This window comes from Lepisosteus oculatus, chromosome 6 (assembly GCF_040954835.1).
Source record: "Lepisosteus oculatus isolate fLepOcu1 chromosome 6, fLepOcu1.hap2, whole genome shotgun sequence".
In the NCBI taxonomy this organism is placed as follows: domain Eukaryota; kingdom Metazoa; phylum Chordata; class Actinopteri; order Semionotiformes; family Lepisosteidae; genus Lepisosteus; species Lepisosteus oculatus.
This window is the reverse complement of record NC_090701.1, coordinates 40,772,725-40,797,024: the sequence shown is the minus strand read 5'-3', so window position 1 is coordinate 40,797,024 and position 24,300 is coordinate 40,772,725. Positions and strand designations below refer to the sequence as shown.

At 40.7% G+C, this 24,300-nt stretch overlaps 1 protein-coding gene across 6 annotated transcripts; it reads left to right on the top strand.

The window, feature by feature from the left end:
- The first annotated feature begins 27 nt into the window (after window positions 1-27).
- Window positions 28-22,754, top strand: acbd5a (acyl-CoA binding domain containing 5a). Of its 6 annotated transcripts, none has more exons than XM_069191262.1 (13): window positions 28-108; window positions 1,204-1,290; window positions 7,252-7,372; window positions 11,189-11,261; window positions 11,341-11,458; window positions 12,976-13,131; window positions 13,687-13,908; window positions 14,544-14,638; window positions 15,011-15,242; window positions 16,424-16,623; window positions 18,637-18,687; window positions 19,314-19,423; window positions 20,172-22,754. In XM_069191262.1, exons 1-13 carry the CDS (start codon window positions 60-62, stop codon window positions 20,179-20,181), a joined length of 1,524 nt encoding a protein of 507 aa, XP_069047363.1. In that variant the 5' UTR covers window positions 28-59; the 3' UTR covers window positions 20,182-22,754. The 6 variants fall into 6 exon arrangements, with proteins under 6 accessions (XP_069047363.1, XP_069047365.1, XP_069047364.1 ...); XM_069191264.1 differs by having other exon boundaries at window positions 78-297; XM_069191263.1 differs by lacking the exon at window positions 28-108 and adding an exon at window positions 675-762.
- Window positions 22,755-24,300: the final 1,546 nt, after the last annotated feature.

The following is a 24,300-nucleotide window of genomic DNA, read 5'->3' as shown; positions in this document are numbered from 1 at the left end:
GAGACGCAGGAACCCGCAGAGGTGCACGCTGGGACCTGTAGTCTTGAAGCGAAACCTCGATGATGACACTGTCGCTATCAAGTGTGGGAAAAGACACATTTCGCGCGTGTATGTATACGTTGAGAGAGACTGGAAAGCCATTGCTGATATAGACGGTTAACTTTTACGCTTTGCGTAGATGACAGAAGATATTCTCTCTTTTCCGCCACCCCTGCTTTAACGTGATAATTGTCTTTAACTATTTGAACTGTTCTTCCTATCCGCTGAACGTCGGTGAAAAAGATGTGACTCGTATATGTATGTATGCTATACGTAATCTAAGAGTGTATTCTTAGAACTAAGCTTGATTTTAATTATTTTGATACATTCATCAGGCATTTAAAATGATGGATATTTTATGCTTGTCTAAATATCGTGAAAAAATATACATTGTTCTTTAGACGCATGTAAGAAAATTAATACATTTCCAGAAATCTTAAATCCTGTCACACGCAATTCTGTAAAAATATTATGCATAGATTGAGACTTGATACTTTATTAAGGCTGTTAATTTATTAAAATATCCTCTATATTACTACAATTCCCACAAAACACTATATTTAATACTGCATTGTGGTTTTTGTAGTCAATTTGACTGAACTCTGTTTTCTGGTACACTCGCCCGTGGCCTTAAAAAACTACAAATCCCCTGGACGTAGCGCTAATGTCAGATTTGTGTTGGTTCCTATTTAGAGACGTATTTGAGAAGTCAACGTATTTACAGTAGGTACATCATGTTTATCTAGTATTTTAACTATTTAATATACAAGGGTATGACAGGTATACGAATTTTGAGGTGTGGACGTAGCTAAGTCTGTGCAAATTTGTTCTTTGTAATTTTGAACTCTTGTAACAATTTAGCCCTATGTCACGAGAGGAATGACCTGTTCGGCAAATACTGTTTACGTCTGTGTGCCGAGTGATTAATATTTAATTCTCCTTTTTAAAAGCTCAATGAAACTTTGAAATGTTGAGTTGATCAGTGCAGTAACTAACCATGTAATTATTCAATTTAGTTATAAAACCGTTTAACAAATACGTCGTTCTTTTCTGAAGACTGTCGGTACTCAAAAGTACACTTTAATCTTATATGCAGCTGGTGAGCTGCTCCAGTTCATATTTGTAATCCCCAGGTTTAAAGATTTGTCGCTGACTCTTTTGCAGCCTCTGTCATAATGGCGGATGAAAAACCAATCCACGAGCAACGATTTGATGCTGCAGTGAAAGTAATTCAGAGTTTACCGCAAAATGGTAAGTGCTTCGATTTCTGCTTTATTACACGAGACTACCTGCAAATTACTTCTGGATAATAGCACCTTGATCCAGCAGGACTTCGTGTTAGTTTTTGTTGGTAGCCGTGTGTCTGCGGAAATGAAAATCTATCTTTCATTTAAGGCATTATAGATGAAGTAAACTGAAGTTTACTGTAAACAAGTAGTAACGGGTCCTTTGTTTGGGTGCTGAAATTACAATAGGTTACTGTGTTGACCCATTCCTGTCTTGTAAGCATTTCATTTGAAAGGCAGTGGATGCAGCTACCTGTTCAGAGGAACTTTCTACTCAAATTGGATCTTTCTCCCAAATATTATATTGCAGTGCCCCTGTCTTTGCTGCTCGATAACATTGTCTTGGCTTTAGCTGGGGTTCCATGCAGTAAACGTGGTAATTTGGTGGATACAGTTTTATATATATCTATTCAATTTCGTTTTAATGAACTGGAACACCATGTGTTTCATCCCATCGGTAGAAGACGATTGGTTATCTTTTCAAAGATTGTTTTAGCAATATAATCAACAACATTATCACATTTCACCACTCGTGATGCTGATTTGAGTAACAAAATCGCGAGAGCCCCTGGCCTATCCCTGTGCGAGAGTGTTCAATGCCAGGGCCTCTTCAGAAAATAACTATTATCTTTCCTGCAAGTTAGACAAAAGTCCACAAAAGCTAGTAAAAGCTCTAAAACATTACAATAATATATTCTTAGACCTCTTACACAAAGCTTTGGAAGTTAATTAAAATTATGAAGGATAAGTCAATTTAGGTACTGCCAAAATACTGTTATGACAACGAAAAACACATTTAATTCAGTCACTGAACATCTCATTTATACTGATATGGTTGCGTGTTTTCTAGGTCAATTTTTAACAACAAGGCTGATTTGGTTGAATCTGTTGTGGTCAAGTTCCAGAGTCCCTTCATTTTTATTATGCAGCAAGTTACTGAGTCAATACAAACTGAACTTGGAAGACTGACAGTGATAAGACCTCTGATCACAAGGGTATTGAACCAGTTCTGATCAAATTAGACACTCATTTAATATCTACTCTGCTGTTTCATTTATTCCAACTCCTTGTAATCCTAACAGACTCAGAATAGTCCCTTGTTCTGTCTCTGTTTTGAAGAGGCTGTTAAATCAGACTCTTGACTGCTGTAGATCTGTATTCACTTTTCCCTGCCTTTCTAAGAACATGTGAAAAATTGCTCGCAAACAGTTCAGCTCTTTTTAGACAGTTTTCTTTTAGCAGATACACAGCCTGTTTTCTTTCAGGGTGTGATTGCCATCTTAAAGGTTCTCAAGGATATTATAATCACGTTGGATCAAAATCACATTTCTGCAGCCTTCTCGATTGTTTTATCTACAGCGTTTGATATGGTGAATCACTGTATACTTCCAAAAAGTTGCATTTAGGATTCATGTTGTTTATAAAATCTCTCATATGATGTTGCTATTACTTACACAACTACAGAGTGAATATACTACTTCTGTTAATAATAAGATAGTTTGTTGCACACCCTTTAAAAGTCCATCGGGTTTCAATCACTGGTCCATACGGTCTTCTTCATGTGTGTTAGCAGTATTGCTCAGTCAAAAGATAAGTCTCTTATCTACTTATATGTGATGACCATCTTACACTTCACAGGATGCACTTTATCTTTAATGACTAATCTTCAGTTTTGTTTACACAGAATTCAGTAGGCTTTCTATAAACTTGACCTTTTTCTAAGCATTAATAAAACAAATATACTAATAAAACTAATAACAGCACTACTAAAACTGTATGCTGTGTAATAAATGATTCTTTGAACTTCTCCCTGAGTAACTTGTGCAAAATGCTTCAGGAAAGATCATGTGAGGAGCAGGTCACATTTTGTAAATATCTAGACATCTAGTGGAATAGTGCTTTAATGTTCATAATTTATATTAAGAAAATGCACGCTTAAATGTAGGTTTTGTTTCTACTCTTATTAGGCTTGATTCAGGTTTCTTTAGGTTATACTAGTTCAAATGTTTGCACTCCACATTAAGGACCATGGTGATGTTTTACAGGGCTTATAAAGCAGTTTTGGGGAATTCTGATGTCTTTCAGTACCTAGTTCTGCAGAGCGACAAGCCACCAGAGTTTTCTGGGTTGCCCTTAAAACCTGCTCTTTTTAACACTTGGAACAATTTTGTTTCATTTCCATTAGCAGGTAAACTTTATCCGTTAAGTAATCATTTGAACTGAAAATGCCAAACATCCTGAAGCTCTCGGAGATCACAGTTGACCTTTACTGACTTCACTGAACCAAACGATCTATTGAATTTACTGAATTTGTTACTGATTTATTTTTTCCCCACTGACACCCCTTACCAAACACATCATTAGCAGCCATATCACCCTGCAACTCACAACTGGCAACCCACTGAAGCTAAGCAGGCCTGAGCCTGGTCAGTACCTGGATGGGAGACCTCCTGGGAAAAACTAAGGCTGCTGCTGGAAGAGGTGTTAGTGGGGCCAGCAGGGGGCACTCACCCTGTGGTTGTGTGGGTCCTAATGCCCCAGTATAGTGACGGGGACACTATACTGTAAACAGGCGCCGTCCTTCGGATGAGACGTAAAACCGAGGTCCTGACTCTCTGTGGTCATTAAAAATCCCAGGGCGCTTCTCGAAAAGAGTAGGGGACACCTGTAACCCCGGAGTCCTGGCCAAATTTCCCATTGTCCCTCACCAATCATGGCCTCCTAATAATCCCCATCTATGAATTGGCTTCATTACTCTGCTCTCCTCCCCACTGAGAGCTGGTGTGTGGCGAAACATGGTGCACTATGGCTGCACTGGGGCTGCACATTGGTGGTGGTGGAGGGGAGACCCCATTACCTGTAAAGCGCTTTGAGTGGAGTGTCCAGAAAAGAGCTATATAAGTGTAAGCAATTATTATTATTATTATTATTATTATTATTATCTACATAGCTGATGGACACAAGTTAGGAAAATACTTTCCCCTCGTCATAATTTATTGTGCCTAAATCAATTTAATCAGACTAAATCAATTTAAGATTTAGTCTATACATCCATTTGGTAAGTGCTTTATACAATTCAGGGTCACGGGGGTAGCTGGAGCCCGTCTTGGCGAGCGACGGGCCCAAGGCGGGGTGTTCCGCCCCCCTGAATGGGACACTGGTCCGTCACAGGGCAGGCACAAATACGCACACCCTTGCACCAGGGCCTATTTCCCCAGAAGCCAGTTAACCTGCCGGCATGTCTTTGGACCGTGAGAGGAAACCGGAGCGCCCAGAGGAAACCCACGCAAACATGGTGGTGTGGTGGCTCTGTGGCGAAGGATCTGCGCCTGTGGCTGAAAACTGAAAAGTTGCCGGTTCCTAACTTACTGAATTTGTCGAAGCTTGCCCATGTTTCAGGTCATTACTCGTGGCTGATTTAAAGGAGACTTGGAAGATCGAAAGGATTGTGCCTTTTCAACACGGGGGCTGGTCAGTCCTGTCTTATGCTATTCTGTCATGTGATTTATTTTTTCCTCCTGGCAGAGGAATCCTACTCTGAGCAAGGCCCTTAAACCCAACTGCTCCAGGGATGCTGTATAAATGGCTGACCCCGCGCTCTGACCCCAAGCTTCTCTCTCCCTGTCTGTGTGTCTCATGGAAGGCAAGCTGGGGTATGCGAAAAGACAAATTCCACATACAAGAAATTGTACAGGGCCAATAAAGTGATCTTCTCTCTTAATTCTGAGTTCCCAAAACTGAAGCCAGGGCCCCAGTGCTGCTAACCACTGCGCCACAGTGCCGCCCTTAAGATGAAGTACTTGCAATTTGTTTTCAATTTGAACCTTCCAATATCAACGGCTGTCTTTAGGTTCATGCCATTTGAAAGTGCCGTGGCCAGTGACTGGGACAATCTGCAGAGTAAGCTGAGGCTCCCCACATTTAGTCTGAGAACGCTTTCAGTTGTACCTCTTCCGTCTGACTCTCGCACCTGTTAAATAACACAAGGGGATTTGGAGGGGGTCATGTTTTTTTATTGTCCTTCTCTTTCTTTCACTCTTTTGTTTTCTCTGTAACATCGGTGTGAGCCTCTTGGTCCAGTCTTTATGATGAATTAGAATGTTTTCTCACCTGATCAAGCTAGTTGAATAAACGATTGTCATCTGTCAGGTCTTTAAATAATAATAAGCAAATTCCAATTTGGCAAAAAAAAAAGCATACGTTTTAAGAGTGTGCTTGAATTAGCAAGAGTCAAGACTTGTCAAATTCAAAATGTCAGTTATTTCATTGTTGGAATAACATTTGCAGGTCACCTGATATGTCAGTAAAGCTAAATGAGGGAATAATGAGCATTTGATTATTTGTTTGAAACTGATAAGTATGGAAGGTGATGCCTGTTGTAGCCGCTGTATAGAATTACCACCGTGAAGAGTTTATTAGCTCCTACCTGTAAATGTGCTGTGAATATTTGGTTCATGCAGTTTCATGCTTGAGCTCTAGTTTTCCCTAACTCTTACGAGGAAAAGTTCTCCAGGGACTGATGGCACTGCTGTGCTCTTCAGCGATCGCAGGGACCTGGTACTTGTGTTCCGTGGTGTGTTCTCCATTACTGATCAAGCCAGCTGTCTGGATAACTTGCCATATGCATAATTTTCTAGCTGTTATGTAGCTTCTAAAACAAAAACCAAAATGTGCAAAAACATGTGTAACTCCTAAAAGGGCGCGGTTTTAGGTATGTATCTTCTATTTTAAGCAATTGAGTATTTAATAGATTAAAATTACTAGGTGAGACATGTTGCTCATTAATCCAAGGATCTCGAGTGTTTGGAAGGATCCCAGGGAATCTCTCAACAGCTTGGTAAGGGTAGTGTGTTCCAGACTCCCACAACCTCGCAGTTTACCCTCCTAAGCACTCTTCCTCACAATTTCTACTTTTCCTCTCTTCCCTTTTCCATTCATGAATGTAACCTGTTTGTCAATATCTCTTAGGACTTTGAATACTTTGAACAATCCTCTTTGCTCAAGGCTGAAGGGAGTCAGATTCTATATGTGACACTGCCTTTAGACCCAAGGGAGCCACCATAATGATTTTGGAAGTCTTTCTGAGAGTGCAGTATCCTTTTTATAATGTCTTGCCCAGAATTGCACACAATTAGCATTTATTCTAAATGAAGTCCAACTAGTGCATTCTATAACCTTAACATAATGTAGTCTCTATTAACTTGTACAGTAACTCCGAATTGAGAGCGGAACTAAGTCAATGTGTGCATCCCCTCTGACATTTGTAACATGTGTTCCTAACCCCAGCATGACCTTGCGTTTATCTTTATTACTTGTCGTACGTACTGTATCTCCTTTGGCACATCAACAGTGTTTGCATGCTCCTCCGAATCTCATGTTTTTGTAAGTTCATTTTATCCAAGTCTGGGTCATTGTTTGATTATTTTCTCAGATTCAAAAACTCTACCCTTGGAAGGGTGCTATATTATTTTTAAAGTTGTACGGAAGATTTACATTTGCGTCTCACTTCTGACGCTGTTTAAAAATATTCTAACAAGTTAGGCACGCTCACAGGAGAAATCTCTTTGAAATATTATCCAATTTAAATAATTCCTACTGTGCACCTTTGTAGGGAGTTGTATAAGTATAATACAACAAGAACACAGAAAATTATTTCAGCGGTGACTGTTGTAGTTTTGAGTGATTATGGCTTGCTTGTCTGAGGTTACCGTTTGTGACTGTCATGTTCATCCGTGTGCTATGAAGCTGTACGAGCAAAATGTCATAACTGAAGTTTTAGAGTAAATAAAACAGCTACCGGTGAGAATTTAGCATCTGGGTTCCTACTAAGACAGAATTGAACTTTGAAATTGAATTGGATCATTTTTCAGATCTTGGATGTCTGCATGCTGTATCATTTGCTGTATTTTTTTTTGTCTTTGAACAGGTTCTTTTCAGCCATCCAACGAAATGATGCTGAAGTTTTATAGTTATTATAAGCAAGCTACACAAGGTCCCTGTAACATCCCCCGGCCTGGCTTCTGGGATCCAATCGGTAAATACAAATGGTAAAGTGGATTTTCAGAACACCAGTTATTTTTTGTCTTTGTTAGACTGCAGTATACAGCGACATCCAAGAGCTATGTAATTGTATATATCCTGAACTGCGTTATCATTCAAGATTTGTTTTACCCTTCCGTTAACATACAAATAATTTGTTTGTTAAAAAATGGGGCCAAAGCAGTCGAGGTGAAAAACCCAGCAATCACAGGCATCGCAAGGATTCTTCCACTTGGCGCAGCGAGACCAAGCTCCATTCACTGCGGCTCATTGACGGGGTGTGTTTGGAAACTGTTCTACAAATTGAAAATTGTGTCGCACAAGAACAGCTGGTAGCCTGGCCGGGCTTACCAGAGCTCCAAAGAATAGTAAACAAGTGTTGTCTGAATAGAAGCCGCTGTGGGAAATAATTGTAGGAAGATGTGGAAGGATGCCCAGATAATAAACGTGGCACTGTGTGTTGCCTATATCCCATTGAAAAACTTCTGCCTCCTGGGGGAAGTGTCAGATTATGCCACTGGAATTCCTTCAGATGATGCCATGTCACAGTATTGAATGGAATAGAATATGTGTTCAGTAAAATTATGGCCGCTTTGGCTTTTGTTATTTTTGGAGTTTGGAAGATAAAGACAACAAATGAGAGGGGCCCTTTGGCCAATCGAGTTCGTTTATTGCCAATAGCTAATTGATCCAATTACCTTGTCCGGCTATTTCTTGAAAGGACCAATGTTATTGGCTTCATCAGCATGGCTGGGTAGCTTTTTCCAGACCCCCCACAGCCTTTCAGAAACCTTAAAGGGTTTTGTGTCCCGTCAGTGTCTTCAAGGTTCTTCTGCAGAAACATAGTTCCAGAGCCTCCGGGTGGTTCATCTGCTGAGGACAGTCACCTGTGTCTAAGGTTGAGCACCAAGATCCAGGCATTGAGGGTCTGATTCGTGATGGGTCATCGTGCGTCCCCAATGGGAGGGAGAGCTCTATGATCTAGGCGTCATGGGTTCGAGTCTGTTTTGTGATATTAGTCCCCTGTGCCCAGGATTGATCGTGCGTCCCCAATGGGAGGGAGAGCTCTATGATCTAGGCGTCATGGGTTCGAGTCTGTATCGTGACATTAGTCCCCTGTGTCCAGGATTGATCGTGCGTCCCCAATGGGAGGGAGAGCTCTACGATCTAGGCGTAACGGGTTCGAGTCTGAGTCATGACACTAGTTGACTAAGTGGGACTGATTGTGACTCCAAGGGCAGGGTGGGAATTTTCAGCAAACGCAGACCCTGGGCACCTGGGCGCAAGTTTGTGGTGCTGGTGGCAAGGGACGTGCCTTTCTTACAGTGGACGCCCTGCCCCGGACCAAAATGTTAAAAATGTAATGGCTGGAAAGTGTCGGCAGACTCCGTCGTCATGCCCACTTCCTCATTCCGTCCTGTGTAAGGGCACAGCGTTCATATCTGTGAACTGAGACGTGAAAATAAATCTCGCATCGGGTATATAAATCTATTTTGTGAACGGGTTATAAGCCGTCAAATTGATGAGAGCAATAATTGTGATCATAGGGATAAATCAGTGTAACACGGTGATTCCAGTTCCCATTATATCATCTCCGAGTTGACATGTGTTCCCATGCTGTCTGTGAAAGGGCAGCAGAAATTCCAGGCATGTTGGAATGCTGCGTGGTTGTTATAGTACTTGGACAGTGACCTGAGAAAACCTTTCTCCAATGAGATGATATATCACCACATAAGAATTCTAAGGAGCAAGAAGCAGCTGCTAAATAATTCATAGTTCAATTGCCTTAAACTGAGAGAAACAGCACTTCACTTGAATCATATATTTGATTCTCTTTATTGTAAGCAGACAATAAAGATGTGTGATTTGTGTAATGTTTTGTGATATTTTGCTACATTGGCTTAATGGGCTGAAAGGCTTCCCCTTATTAGAAACCAGTCATTTACAGTGTTTACTGAAATGTTTCAGATCATCAAACAAATTGAAATATTAGACAAAGATAACACAAGTAAACACAAAATGCAGTTTTTAAATGAAGGTTTTTATTATTAAGGGGAAAAAAAATCCAAACCTGCATGGCCATGTGTGAAAAAGTGATTGCCCCCCCTGTTAAAACATAAATCAACTGTGGTTTATCACATCTTTGGAAAGCTGAGTTCAATTTCTCTAGCCACACCCAGGCCTGATTACTGCCACACCTGTTCTCAATCAAGAAATCACTTCAATAGGACCTGCCTGACAAAGTGAAGTAGACCAAAAGATCCTCAAAAGCTAGACATCATGCTGCGATCCAAACAAATTCAGGAACAAATGAGAAACAGAGTAATTGAGATTTATCAGTCTGGAAAAGGTTATAAAGCCATTTCTCTAGCTTTGGGACTCCAGCGAACCACAGTGAGAGCCATTATCCACAAATGGCGAAAACATGGAACAGTGGTGAACCTTCCCAGGAGTCGCCGGCCGACCAAAATTACCCCAAGAGCGCAGCGATGACTCATCCAAGAGGTCACAAAAAACCCCACAACAACATCCAAAGAACTGCAGGCTTCACTTGCCTCAGTTAAGGTCAGTGTTCATGACTCCACCATAAGAAAGAGACTGGGCAAAAATGGCCTGCATGACGGAGTTCCAAGACGAAAACCACTGCTGAGAAAAAAGAACATAAAGGCTCGTCTCAGTTTTGACAGAAAACATCTTGATGATCCCCAAGACTTCTGGGAAAATACTCTGTGGACTGACGAGACAAAAGTTGAACTTTTTGGAAGGTGTGTGTCCCATTACATTTGGCGTAAAAGTAACACAGCATTTCAGAAAAGGAACATCATACCAACAGTAAAATATGGTGGTGGTAGTGTGATGGTCTGGGGCTGTTTTGCTGCTTCAGGACCTGGAAGACTTGCTGTGGTAAGTGGAACCATGAATTCTGCTGTCTACCAAAAAATCCTGAAGGAGAATGTCCGGCCATCTGTTCGTGACCTCAAGCTGAAGCGCACTTGAGTTCTGCAGCAGGACAATGATCCAAAACACACCAGCAAGTCCACCTCTGAATGGCTTAAGAAAAACAAAATGAAGATTTTGGAGTGGCCTAGTCAAAGTCCTGACCTGAATCCGATTGAGATGTTGTGGCATGACCTTAAAAAAGCGGTTAATGTACAATAGCTACAAAAATGTAGGTTTGGATTTTTTTTTCCCTTAATAATAAAAACCTTCATTTAAAAACTGCATTTTGTGTTTACTTGTGTTATCTTTGTCTAATATTTCAATTTGTTTGATGATCTGAAACATTTCAGTGTGACACACATGCAAAAAAATAAGAAATCACAAACACTTTTTCACACCACTGTTTATGTCATATGTATACGTTTTTTTATTTTCTGAACCTAGTTAGAGAAATGCCTTCATAAGCATTAAAGCAAAGGAAAAGGCTTTCCTGCCTACAGTTTTTGATAGACATGTTAAACATTGTACAAAATAATTTTGTGAGTTCTTGCATGTGACTAGAGCACTAGGATAAATATTTCAAGCCACTATTTTTACTGTTTCATGTTTGAGCATTGAATTTGGAACTGTTGCACAGACGTTTTTTAAACAAAGGTAGCATGAAAAACATACTACTACTTTTTACAGTCCACTGTTATTTATGAAGGTAACTATCAAGCATGTGTCATAATTCCCTACATAATGAGTGAGCTGTGAGTCACAGAGATAACTGGAAGGAGTTTCACAGCCTTTAGTCTAGAATGTCAAACTGGTGAAGCTACCATACTCATTATGATTTTAAAAGGATATTAATAAAAGCCGACTTGTGTTATATTTTTCTAAAGGGATGCTTGGAAGTCTTTAGGCAGCATGTCCAAGGATGAAGCGATGACTGCGTACGTTGAAGAGATGAAAAAGGTACAGTCCATTGCAATAATTTTATGTTTACTCATTTGAACAAAACACAGAAAAACCACTATTCCTGTTTAAAATTCAGATCCTGGAGACAATGCCAATGACGGAGAAAGTGGAGGAACTGCTACGCGTTTTGGGACCGTTCTACGAAATAGTGGAGGACAAGAAGATGATCACCCAAGTATCTGACCTGACCTCAGGTGACTGACCACATGTAGCTACACCGAGGGAAATTCTGTAAGATCGAGCTGAGAGTTTGTGCATGGTGATGCAGGAGTTAGTTAGCCATCCCTTTATCAAAATAATATAAGTTTATTCATACGGTAGCAGTATGCATAATGTCTCAATTTTTCCTGAAGGTTATTGAGATAGATTATCAAAATCTTTGATATTCATCACCTATGAAGTCTAGGCAGAACTGCCTAAAACAATTGCATTTTCAAAACAGATTAGTGACCATCATGTATGCCCTTAATAAGGAAATCATCTCTGTGATTTTTACTTATTTTGGAAATGTTTACAGGACATAGATTATTAAACTACTGTATCGTGTATAAATTGAACCTTCGTAGAAAATACCATGCCAAACTTTTCATTGTCTTTTCTTTGTAGCTAAACAATAGTCTGCTCTTCAGTTTGCTTCCCCCACATGTAAAACAGCACAGTACATTAACATAACATTTTTCCTGTTTTTAGACAATTCTCACTGCTCACTGTTGTATTTTTTAAAAACTTCAGAATTTGCATAACTGGTAAAAATATTTAAGAATACCTCAATATTTGAGGGGGATATGCAAAATTTCCTTATACAATGATTGTTTTTGGAAATTAAACCGACTTTCTTCTGCAAGCGAGATAACATTGCCCCAAACTCAAATTTAGAAATGAATATATATTTTCTTGCAGAGCAAAAATGTCTGCTTGATCTTCGGATTATAACTTTTGAAAGTGCAGAGTTGACAGAAGTGTAGTGTAGGGTTTTTTTTTTTAGTTGTTTTACTTAGAATTTGGGGAAAGGATAGAAGAAGAGGAGTAGCTTTTGAACTGGGGTGAAAAGCATGAAAGGTTTTCCTGCTAATGCATTCATCAGCATTAATATAATTATTGTTTGCTTCTGTTTCTTGCTCAGCCCGATTGGAAAAATTTGCTAGGTCACTGGAAGGCAAGTGTGTTCTTGTGTGGTTTGTGTCATCTTCATTAGTGTCCGGCTCCCGTTAGTGTCCGTGGCTTAGTGAGCTCTGTACAAAACCATTGCTTTGTAGCGCCACTGTTCCTGTTGGTTCTGTGCTTGACCAGCGTCTGAAGATGAACACAAAGTACAGAAGTATCAGTGTGTGGTTATATAAGCTGTGGCCTAAACTGGATCAGAAAATGTTAATGCACATCGGAGGAGTAGCTGATGTCTTACAAATCTTGGCTACTTCTGGACATCGAACTATGTTCAGTATTTAATATGGAGCGTACATAAACATGGTCCATAGATGAATATGTGAGTTCCGTACAGAGGTCAGGTTTGTCATGTAGTCTTCCCCAGGTTTTTCTCTCATCCCTTCCTTTGTCCACCAGCTAATGTTTGCACTAATCGTTTTGATGCCGTCCATTGCCTTTCGGTGTCCGTTTCTACATCTTCTGCAGTAAGGAGGCGTTGGAAGGAGTAAAGGGCTGTTTTAGAAGGGCTGCTTTGCACAACTCTGTTCCATACCATGGTTGCTCTCAGGTTTTGGGAATATGTTGACGTCGACGCCGAAGAGCATTGCGGTGAACGGCAGGATGGACAGCAGTGACAGCGGAGCTGAGTCGGAGAGTGATAAAAACGAGGAGGAGGAGGAGGAGGAAGAGGAGGAAGAAGAACAACAAAAGGAGACTGAAAAAGGTACGGAGGATCTTCAGGAGTCAAACGCAACAGAGATTTCAGCAATCCCACACAAAACCGCTCAGAATAAAGACCTGCATTCTGCTGCTGTTTCTTGTTGTTGTGAACATCTGTAAGATTTTTTGGTTCACCGGAACATTACAAATCAAATCCAAGATTGTATGGTTCTTAAAGTATACCCGGTGTAGGAGATAATATAAACTAATATTCCTTGTATTGGAATGTCCCAAAACTGCAGTTACTGAAAAAAGAAACAGTGTTCAATACCAACAAACTAAAGCATTCAAAGATGAGATCCTTCAGTGATATTCTCTCTCTGCTTTAAAATGGAAACTAGAGATTAGGTTTTACTGAAAAATGTATGGGAACATTTCTCAAAAGAGATTTAATTTAATTTCGGTTTACGTATTAGTTATTCAGTGATTATTAGAATTTCCGAAACCTTGAAAAAACAAGCAGTGTTTATCACAAAAACCCTTTAGCTTACCAAGAAGATAAGCATCGACTTTTCCATTTAACACTTACGTGCGCGATCTTCCTTTCGATTTCACTCAGACTCGGTGAAAGGCGTTTCGGACCAGAGGAAAACGACCGAGGGGGCTTCGGGAAAGGAGAATGTCTTGCGTGCCGACATGGAACATGATGTCCCGTCTGCGGTGAAGGAGATCGATGGTCAGAAGACCCCGTTGAGCGCTGAGGACTCGGAAGAGAAGCTGACCGGCACAACCCAGAAACTGGAGTCAAACCAGCACCACAGGGTTAATGGTCACCTCCAGGGTAAGCCACCTGAATGCAATCGGTTGTACTCATCCAACTCCTCTGTTATAATTTCTGTGAGCTTCAAGGATAGGGTTAGATATCTTAATTGAAACAAGACATTTTTAATACTCTGTGGAATTACCTTTACTGAACATCCTTACCGTCAACATAGGATGTAGTGAACTGTGCTCTAAAAAGGGGACCATTTTCTCTCATTACTGTATTCTAGTCTCTGGTCCTGTTAAAAACTGATGCGTTTAAAATTTGATCTTCAGAGTATGAGAGTTTTTTTCTAGTTTGGGGAAAAAATGAAAATACCTGAGACCATACAAAGGAGAGATCTGATAATTAGCTTGGAGTTTGGTTTTCAAAAAAATTTCATTTGATTATTTTTCCCTGTTATATAATCATCCTTGTCCTATATTGTAGATTATAATATTCCAGAGTGCCTCCATGCTATGGCTACACTCGCCTGTTACTCAGACTATTTAGTAACATCACATAGTATGTTGTATGTAGTATCAAATAAAATATGAAAGATATTTTAAATGTGACTTTAAATCTTTTTTCTCTCTAACAGATTTCTTTTATAATTTGAACAGAGCTGAGTGGATGTTCATGTTCTCTTTATAATATTGTGCTGTACTCCTCAGATCACAGTGAGGATGTGTCTAGCTTGCATCACCTGCCAAGTGACTCGGACAGTGAGGTGTACTGCGATTCTATGGAGCAGTTTGGTCAAGAAGAGGTAAGATACACAGCATGTTTATTCGAAAATGGGACGTTTTACTGGTAATAGAGGTCTGAATACCAATAATCATATCCACAATAATATTCGTGAGACTCAGTTCAGTAAAGTGTCTACAGAGTGGCACATAATTTTGTGTGTGTGTGGTAAAAGTGCCTCACCATCCCTCAGCAGACACGTCTGATGTTCGGAAAACCTACCATTGAAAACGTAATTGGGAAAACTTGATTAGTCAATCAGTTCTCATTGCTCACCTGCGGGCTGAAGAAGTAGTGGACAAACTGGGGTCAGCAACACCACTAATCACCTAACACTGGATATAAAAAATACAATCGGATTTCTTTTTTATCTCGTCTGTTGTTATTTTTCCAGAACCCCGAGGTTCTCGTGAACCTCTCCCTGGAGACTGGTGAATGGAGTCACGCTCCCTTCCTGGCGAGGACAGAGCCGGTGCTGGGAGGGGAGCCCCAAAGGGGCTGTCTGCAGGAAGGCGCTGAGGGTGTCAGACACGGGGGGGAGGATGGGAAAGACGGTGGAAACCCACCGCAGAGAGACAGATTGAGTGCCGAACGCTCTGACACTTCAGGACCCAGGAAAGGAAGAGGTACAGTTCATTATTCCTTTAATTTATTGACTTTGTAAAATGACAGATTGCAAACGGCCATACATGTCATATATAATAATAATAATAATAATAATAATAATTGCTTACACTTATATAGCGCTTTTCTGGACACTCCACTCAAAGCGCTTTACAGGTAATGGGGTCTCCCCTCCACCACCACCAATGTGCAGATGTATGTATATATGATGAGTATCTCCTGTAACACGATTGTGATGTCTTCTGTTGGTAATGTATTGGGCTGTGACATAAGACAAATTTCCCCCAGAGGATGAAGCTCGAATCGAATGTATTTTAATAGAGGTGGTATTTACGGATGGTGTTTGCAGATGGAAGAGTGATGCTGTCGCATGTTCTCCTCGTGGTCATGAAGGTTTTCTCTGAGGGCTGAGGGGCTGTTAAGGTTAATTGATGTCCGAAGTCAACAATTTCTAGTTTCTGTTTTGCATTTTGCTCTGCTACTCTTGCCTGGTGAATCTGAAAACAATCCCTGATAAATGCAAAACGCAGAGCAATTGTATTCTAATCAGTTTAACTGATTAGGTGCTGTGTTAACACAATTTTATTTTTAATAAAAATTTTAATAAACCTAGAAACATCTTGAAAACCAATAGAAAATCAGTTTAGCGAGTGTTGTTCGTGGAGCTCACAGGAGAATGATCTCAAATATAGATATTTTAATATGAATCTCTTTTTCCAAAAAGTCTCGTATTTTTTTTACACAATAAGATTCATACTCCAAAATTCGCTATAATAGTATTTCAAACAAGAGGCTCGGATTTATGTATTAGTTGAGTGCCAGTATATTTTTTGGTTCCTCCTCGGTTTCTCTTATCTGAAGAGCATGGAAAAATGTTTCTTGGTGAATCCTGAATTAATCATCACAGGAGAGCAAGTAAGCTGCTCCTTTTTGGTACACAAAGATATTGAAATGAAACAGACATATTTTTGATGTTCACGCACACAATGGGAGAACCTTTCCGAGACAGGTTTTGAGTGCCACTTGAATCCTAAATGAAGCAATAGCTAGGAGGTTCCACCCATTCCCATGAGCTCTTACTTTGGCAACACTAGTGTTCATTGAGTTGAGATTCCCCGCCATCGGAATCTGCGCGGCCCGTGTTGCCGGGCCGGCCCGTCGGTGACGGCTGTTCTGGGATCAGGTTTCAGGCTGCCAGCAGCAGGAGGAGGGGCCCAGGGAGGCCTGCAGGGCGGCGGAGGGGACGGGGAGCGGTGGGGGACAGACAGCAACACCCGAAGCAGCTTGAATGAGCAGATCGCAGCCACTCTCAACAAGCTGCAGGAAGACATGCAGAGCGTCCTGCAGAGATTGCACACGCTGGAGGCACTCGCGGCCTCTCAGGTAATAAGAGTGATTCTTTACACTTCTGTAGCGCTTTTCTGGCCACGGGGTTCAAAGCGCTTTTTGGGTAATGGGGATCCCCCTCCACCACCACCAGTGCGCAGCCCCACCTGGATGATGCGGTAACTGAAAGCATGAACATCACACAGGGGGCGCTCCAAAGAGCTGAAATCTCGAGCAGAGGCGGAAAAGTAGTCCGGGACGGACGTGATTTGTGTGGGTGGTTCATTCCACCACCATGGAGCGAGGGTGGAGGATGAGAAGGTTCTGGAAGGAGGAGACCAGAGAAGAGGGACAAAGAGCCTGGTGGAAGAGTGGAAGAGGAGAGGCAGAGAGAATGGATGAGGTCTAGGGAGAGCCGAGGAAGAGACCAGTGTAAGCAAAGACTTGGGTTTAAAGTCACGAGGCAGTAGGGAGCCTGAGGAAGAATTGGATTAACGAAGCAAGTCGAGAAAAAGAAAGGAAGAGAAAGAAACAAGGCAAGCTTGCAGAGTTCTAGAGACGTAGGGTGTGGACGTGCTCTAGGCTGTAGCAGGGAGGTCAGCCAGGAGGGCGTAACAGTAGTCTGGGCAGGACATTTTGTACTCCAGCACAGAAGAAGTCTGGTGGGAGCAGGAGAAGGAAGGGTCACGAGGAACAGAGACAGACGGGTTCATAGCAGAGGAAGAGGGGGGAGTGGGTGTGGAGATAAGAGAAAGAAAAATAGAGAGGGGCACAGAAGAAGGAAAGAAAAAGAGATGAGTTTGCAAAGTTGAGTTCAAGATGGAGAAGGTAGGTATGCATCCTGGCCATTGTAGCATACACTGAGCCTGTGAACAGAATTAAGTGGACGCTGCTTTTGATTAATTTGGAACCAGCACTGACACAGAAATCACAATCAGATTCTTTGCCATATTGTCAAGTTATTATTTGGCTGAACTCCTACAATAATTGTAATTGAAGACCATTTTTTGTGATTGTGTAGCTCAAATCACGATTAATCTCTAGTCCTGCAAACGTTTTCTGAAATGCGGGCTTTAAATTATGGAATCACATGACTGCTGCCACTGGAATTAAAAGCCACTGAAAACGTGCTTGAAATTTTTTTGTCGTGTATCCTTTTTCAAAGAGAGGGAGGGGGCCTTCATTGACAAAGGATTGTGGGGGGCTACATTTGCTTCTTATTAATCTAAATAAAAATAATATTTCTGGGCTAAGACTTAATTGCTTTCAGACACATTAAAGTGAGTTTAATAATAACAGGAGGATACAAGATTTATAAAATGTTTTAAACACTTTTAACAAATTTAACAAATAATTTGCAAGGTTCCAAGAAACATACTGTAGCATCACACATTCTGAAGTCTTTTACATAACAGGGCTTTTATTTTGTTATGGTAAATATTCCAGCACTGGAAAGTTTGTGTTCTTTTGTAGCCCTGTCTTTTTAAGATGTTTTATGGACTGCTGTTGGTTTCAAGGGTGTGGCGTGTCTCTTGTATATTGCCGGAAGAGCAGTGAAAAGCTTGTTTCCTGCAGTCGTGATGTTTGATCTGTTTGAGTGAGAAATAATCTTTATGCTGCAAGCCTTATCATAACAAACAGCAATACGACAGAAAGTTGTACTGATTGTTAGATCTTGAATTGAAGTACTTCTTCTCGAGCATATATCATCCACAGTTAAATGCAACACGTATTGCCCTTTAACACAGTATCGTTTCTTTTGCTTTAGTTCAGTAAAGCCTTTTCTCTTAACCAGCAGTTCCATTAAGAGTCCCTGGAGAATGTGGTCCCTGAGCTCAACATACACTGTGCACGTTGAGGTTAGCCAAACAAGCAGGTGGCTGCTTTCTTACCTGTGGGCACACAGGGAATACCAGCTTGTGATCTAACATGATCTAAGGCACACAGCACCCACTGGGATCACGCACATGCTTCTTGAGCAGAGTTTGTGCCTTTTTAGGTTTCAAACATGTCGCTTTGCTGACTTTGTGTTTCTCCATTTATTGGGTTTATCTGTTCTGTGCTTTTCAGGCAAGATCATTGTCTTTACAAGCTAATTACCCACCTCCTCCAGTTAACAAGGTAAGACATCAGACCTTCTGTACTTCAGATCTCTTAATGGCTTCTTTGTTTCAGGCTAATAATCTTAATTTATTGGAATGCGATTTTGTAGCATACTGCCAGCAAACTTTGTATCTGAAAATAGACCTGGGCTGCATTATGAACTGGAAGTCCATTTAAACACAATGGATCCTTTTATGTTTTCAAAATTCAGCACAAAGTGTGTATTTACTGTAGCATTTATTAACCTATATTAGCATTGTTAACCATTAGCTTTAAATTAAACGCTTTGCTCTTTACATATGTAGTTCTTTTCCTGTAGTTTATAAATAAAGGTTGTTTTATTGTTAGTGTAGAGCACTACAGCTGTGTTCCTATCTTTGTCGGTTTATTTTTACCATATGTGTAAAATCAGTTAAATTGTTCCACTGTGTGAGTTTAAATTAGCATTAAATACAAGGAAACAAAATGAAGGCCATCAGAATTACTCTTGTAACCGTGGAAGCTGTTTTCAATCTCGGCTGTTTCCCGAACCCGCTTGCTCACATCTGAGGTGTGTGCGCGTCTGCTGGCGCTCGCCCAGGGTGGAGATGTACGGTACCTGGGTGGCGTCTCTCTGGGGGCTAACCGGGGTGCTGTTCTTCCAGAAGCCTTCCTGGTGGCCTTTTGACATCTCTCCTGGCACACTCGCGCTCGCGGTAGTCTGGCCTTTCATCGTCCAGTGGCTCGTGCGTCGCTATCTCCAGCGACATAGAAGGTAATCACAGTTTTTGCAACACTACGGGGCTCAGCACTTTGCTAGGGGAGAAGACCGCAACACTGAGAACACAGTGCAGTGAACAAACCCCTTGAGCTCCTTCAGTACCCCACGGTGGAGTCCTTTGACTGGCGGGATGCTTGAACAAAAACAGACATGCATAGTGTAAGACGTTTGTGGTCTAATTCCGCATTTGGATGGATCATTTCATAACGAATCCAACACATGTTTGTGGGTGTGTCTTACATTCAAGTTGGTGCATGAGCTTTGCCCGTACTTCATTGCCATGCAGCCCTTTGGCCCTGGGTTCAATGCCAGATCTGAGTGGGCTGTCTGCGTGGAGTTTGTATGTTCCCCTCATGTTTGCATAGGTTTCCTCCTACAGTCCAAAGACCATACTGGTAGGTTAATTGGCTTCTAGGAAAATTGGCCCTCGGTGTGAGTGTGAGTGTGTGTCTGCATTGCGATGGGCTCGCGTCCTGTCCAGGGTGAATCCTGCCTTACTCCCGTTGCTTGCTGGGATACACTCCAGCTCCCCCACAGCCCTGAACTGGAAGAACCGGTTAGAAAATGGATGGATGAATAGCCGTGTGTGGGTTTGACCCGACTCGCTTATCTTCTGTTTGAATTTGTGGTTTATCATATAACTCCTTCGAGTTCCAGTGTGGTTTATGGCGATGAGACAACGCAAGAACGCATTGAGAGAGCTCTCGGGAACTGCCGATCTGATGTTTTGTTTTTCTTTCAGAAAACATTAACTGGGATGTTTTGTGACAGAAGACTCATACACTGAGAGTGCTCGAGGTCTGTCCGTGGATACTTGTTCTCCACTGTTCTCTATTGTCTAACGATATAATTCCTGCTTTTGCACTACGAAGAGGCACTACTAGAAACAAGCGGCAACATTCTTAGGATTTACTGATTTACTGTTACTAGAAATGAATTTAATCTTTTAAAGATTAAAAGAAGATCTGAATGTATTGCATTACAATTTATAAATAATCATGCAAGCTCTTAATGTGATGACTGGTAAAAATACAATAATCTTTCATTGGTCAAATACCACACATGACTAACGTGAAGGTACGAACTTGGCTGTGTGGGGTTTAATTGTATGTAATGGTTTTAATGTAGTAAACGGTTTTTGTTTATTTTAAAAATATTTTAAGTTGAAACGTACAATTATCACTTGGAAGCATGCTGGCAGAATTATGTCTCCTTTGTCGGATGTAAAGGGCATTTTGATTAAATTCCATTGTTAAAGGTTTTATTTTTTTAAAATTGATCATGAACTTTCCTGTAGCTCTCTGCTGTGTGGCTGTACTGCAGTGGAAGCCACAGATCATCCTCTTTTATTCAGCTCTGGTTATAGTATATATGAGGTTCAATACTGTGGTCAAATATGTTTGATTAAGTTGATTAAATTAAATTGGGTGATTATATATCTGTATTAATCACCAATAATGACTTATTAATTTACCTCAAAGAATGCTAAAGTTAAAGATATAGGAAGGGTCACTATGAGCGTATGATGGCAGCATCTGATTAACTTTGAATGCATTAGGTGTAGTTAAGAAATTTCTATCACGATGGTTAATTGTATTGTTACTGTCTGGGCGTGCACTGATGGCAGTGCAGCTGGGGTAATCCACTACTCCACCCTCTAATGTGATTGTAAAGAATGGATGTGTGCGTGATGCATACCGATATATACACATGAAGTCAAAATAGCCATCATTGTTTCACCCTTGTGAAAGACTGGTACATGACTGGCAACTTCATGAGAGCTAAAAGTTGGAGTGAGGAGCTGTTAGAGGGTTCACTCTCCTCTTGTATTCTGATTGGACAAACAGCTAATGGCTAGTTTTTTGCATATCATTTATCTATGTAGCTGCTGCTCTTAACTCTCCCCTCAATCTGAAAAGCTGTTGATATTAATTTATTGATAAATGTGAAGACGTACAGAAAGACTAAAACAGCTAGTAAACTAAACAAAACAATTAACAGTATAACAGTTTAATGGCACAGTTAAACTGGGGCTTATTGCTGCTCTCGAGCTCTCGAGTTCTGTTTTAGATACAGACTGGGCTGTGTTTCTGCGGGTTTCCTCCCACATCCCAAAGTCATGGCTATATTAACAGACGTTTCTCAATTACCCCTGTGTGCTTGTTGTGTATGAGAGTAAAACGAAAACATCTGTTAATGTGTAGCTCATGACTGAGTCTTGATTTTAAAGTTTTCTTTCACATAACCATTTGAATCCTAAGCCTTACTCAGTTTTCTACTAATATCTCTGTTCTTTTCAGTAAGTAGATCTTGCCAAATACCTGTGTAATGCATTGTGTTTGTTGCTTGAGCCTTTCTGCATTCCAATGGTGTCTGTCTCCTCTTGACCTGATCAATGGGCCTTTTCTACGGGGATCCTCACAGAGACATGCAAATGCTTTAGAAGGTAGATGCGTTTCTTGTTCTGGCCGTGAAAAGGATGGTCGCATGTATCCTAAAATAGATCACGGGCCAGAATAAAAGAGGATGAATCATATACAGAGAGGTCCAAGGCCAATTGTTGAGTTTCTTTGATTATTTTCAGTGGATAGCAGAAGCATGTTGACTAACATCCTGGAAGGACTGTGCTCTTCCTTGGCTTTTCACTACATGGTGTATGAGTTCCTGCTGCATATGCATCCTTCATTACGTGTTTTTCAATTCTGACATCTTCCTGGTGGATATACGTCTACACCGAACTTCGGTGGCTAAGTTAAGATGAAGATCCACTTAACTAAGACATTTTGAGCATATAGATTTAAATGGATCATACCTCTGTTTCCTACTCTTAAAAAAAAAAGTTTGCAGCACTGAAAACCAAGGATACATATAAATGTCCTGAATGGTGGATTATAGAGGATTTTGTCTAGATTTCAACAATTCTAAATGTGCATCCCCATTTGAATTGTAGCTTATATTTACCTAATATAATTTATTGATTATTTTTCTTTTTAATGTAACTTGTCTAATAGTGTTGATAATAGCTGTACAGTTCAGACTGTAGAGATGTAAAATAAAGTGCAATATTTTAATTGCATTCTCTTGGTATACCTAAGGATATAGAAAACCTCTATTAATTTAATCTCAATGTAAAGCATACATTAGCAACAGAACTAGTTTTACAGTTCTAGAGCCGTCTTTTTGTTAAAATACTGTACTTCCTTTCTATGAAGTTTAAACTAATAAGGCTTTAAGTGTTTTGTTTCTTTTTCTGGCCACGAATGGACAGCTTTCAGCATGAAAATGTTAATACTATCTGAAGCATGAATAAAGTTTTCACAAAATATCGGTATTGTTATGTTATGTGTCAGATCTCAAGATTGTCGTTTAAACTTTAAAGGTAGAAAATGCATGTATAGAACTATGAATAATGACCAACACGTTGGAACACACAACTAGCTATGTATACCTTTGTCTGAAGATCAGCTCCTCAGAGGCGAGGTGTGGCCTCGGAGAGGACACTGAGGGAAAAGGCGCCCAGGGCTTTCTGTGCCATCGGAAGAAGGTTCTACACTATGAATCCCCCCCACAAACCTCTGGCTTGGAATAGGTGAAAGTGTGATCTAACCCAGTGTCCTGGAAGCCAGTGAGACAGGCAGTCAAGTTACAGACCAGATTTACATGAAATGGGTCAAACAGCCAATAGAAGCCCTGCACTTCTGTGAAAACATTCTTTGCGTTCAGAGACAAACACTAAAGAATACGTGAAGGACTGAATTGGGCCAATATACTGTACAACATGAAGACAGGAGATTTTTAACCATTTGTAAGAGATATCTCTTACCCACAAATTCCACGTTCCCTAAAAGCAGAATTGCAAGCTCTCTGTAGCAATGTTCAAGTAGGATTTCGTTTTTTTTGGATGATCAGGAAGTAGGGACTCTTGCCTAGCACAAGATTCAAGTACTGTCTGCTCCTGTCCAAGTTCTCTCTTGTGGTCTGCCCCTTTTCTTTCTCCTCTTCTTCATCTTTTCTCTGTCTAAATCTGAGCTTATATGGTGTCTTTCTGGACTCTTGATGGACAATTAATCATTTACCCAGCACTTAATGAAGGTAAACGAGGAGATTCTTTTGATCAGTGTTTATCATATCCAGCATGACAAAGTAAACATCCCTTGGTCTGAAGCTCTAGGAAGTAGAAATATTGGTACTAGTTAGGTATTAACCCATTGTGTCTACATTCTTAGAGACCCCTCCACTGTCACGTACATAAGCCTGTGACGGGATGTACATTTCTGGCCGTCACACCGATTCAGGCTGCACCATTAGAAGGAATACAAGCTGTGCACCTGTTTGAACAACTGTCTTGCAAGGTTCTGTTCAATTCTTCCCATGGAGCCCCTAATGTTGTATCTATACATATGTTTGTTGGGGCTCGAGCCTAGCAAGTTGGACATTCGTTTGCTAGCAGTCAAATTCTCATCTTGACATGCTGACCTGCTGGAACGCTTCCAATCACACTGGGGCTATTGTCTCACACTCTGTTTACTTCTGATTAGTGTTTCTTCTGATTCTCAGTGTACAGTATAGAGTCGTTTGGTGCATTGCAGGATTTAAAAAAAAACAGTCCATCTCCATAACCTACCTGTAACTGTCACCAATAGTAAAGCACTGCTGAACCCACTACTTTACCCTACTTCTTCACAATCTTTCATTTGATATGAAAAACCAAACATTTTGTTTCATTTCAGTCGTCGCAGAATGTAGTCAATCCATTGTTTCCCTTGTTACCCAATACAGCAGGCACCTGCCATTCAGTCATCCTCTAAAAATCTCCCAGGCTCACAGAGGGATCTGCTCCAGCTAAGCCGACCAGAATGGACAAAGCAGTC

What these genes read in the sequence shown, in the direction of transcription:
- acbd5a (XM_069191262.1), top strand. Translation starts at nt 60, where the DNA reads ATGATGACACTGTCGCTATCAAGTGTGGGAAAAGACACATTTCGCGCG. An exon ending in GGTTAATGGTCACCTCCAGG is followed by an intron (nt 13,909 to 14,543) that starts GTAAGCCACCTG and finishes TGTACTCCTCAG; the next exon opens with ATCACAGTGAGGATGTGTCT. An exon ending in AGCAGTTTGGTCAAGAAGAG is followed by an intron (nt 14,639 to 15,010) that starts GTAAGATACACA and finishes TTATTTTTCCAG; the next exon opens with AACCCCGAGGTTCTCGTGAA.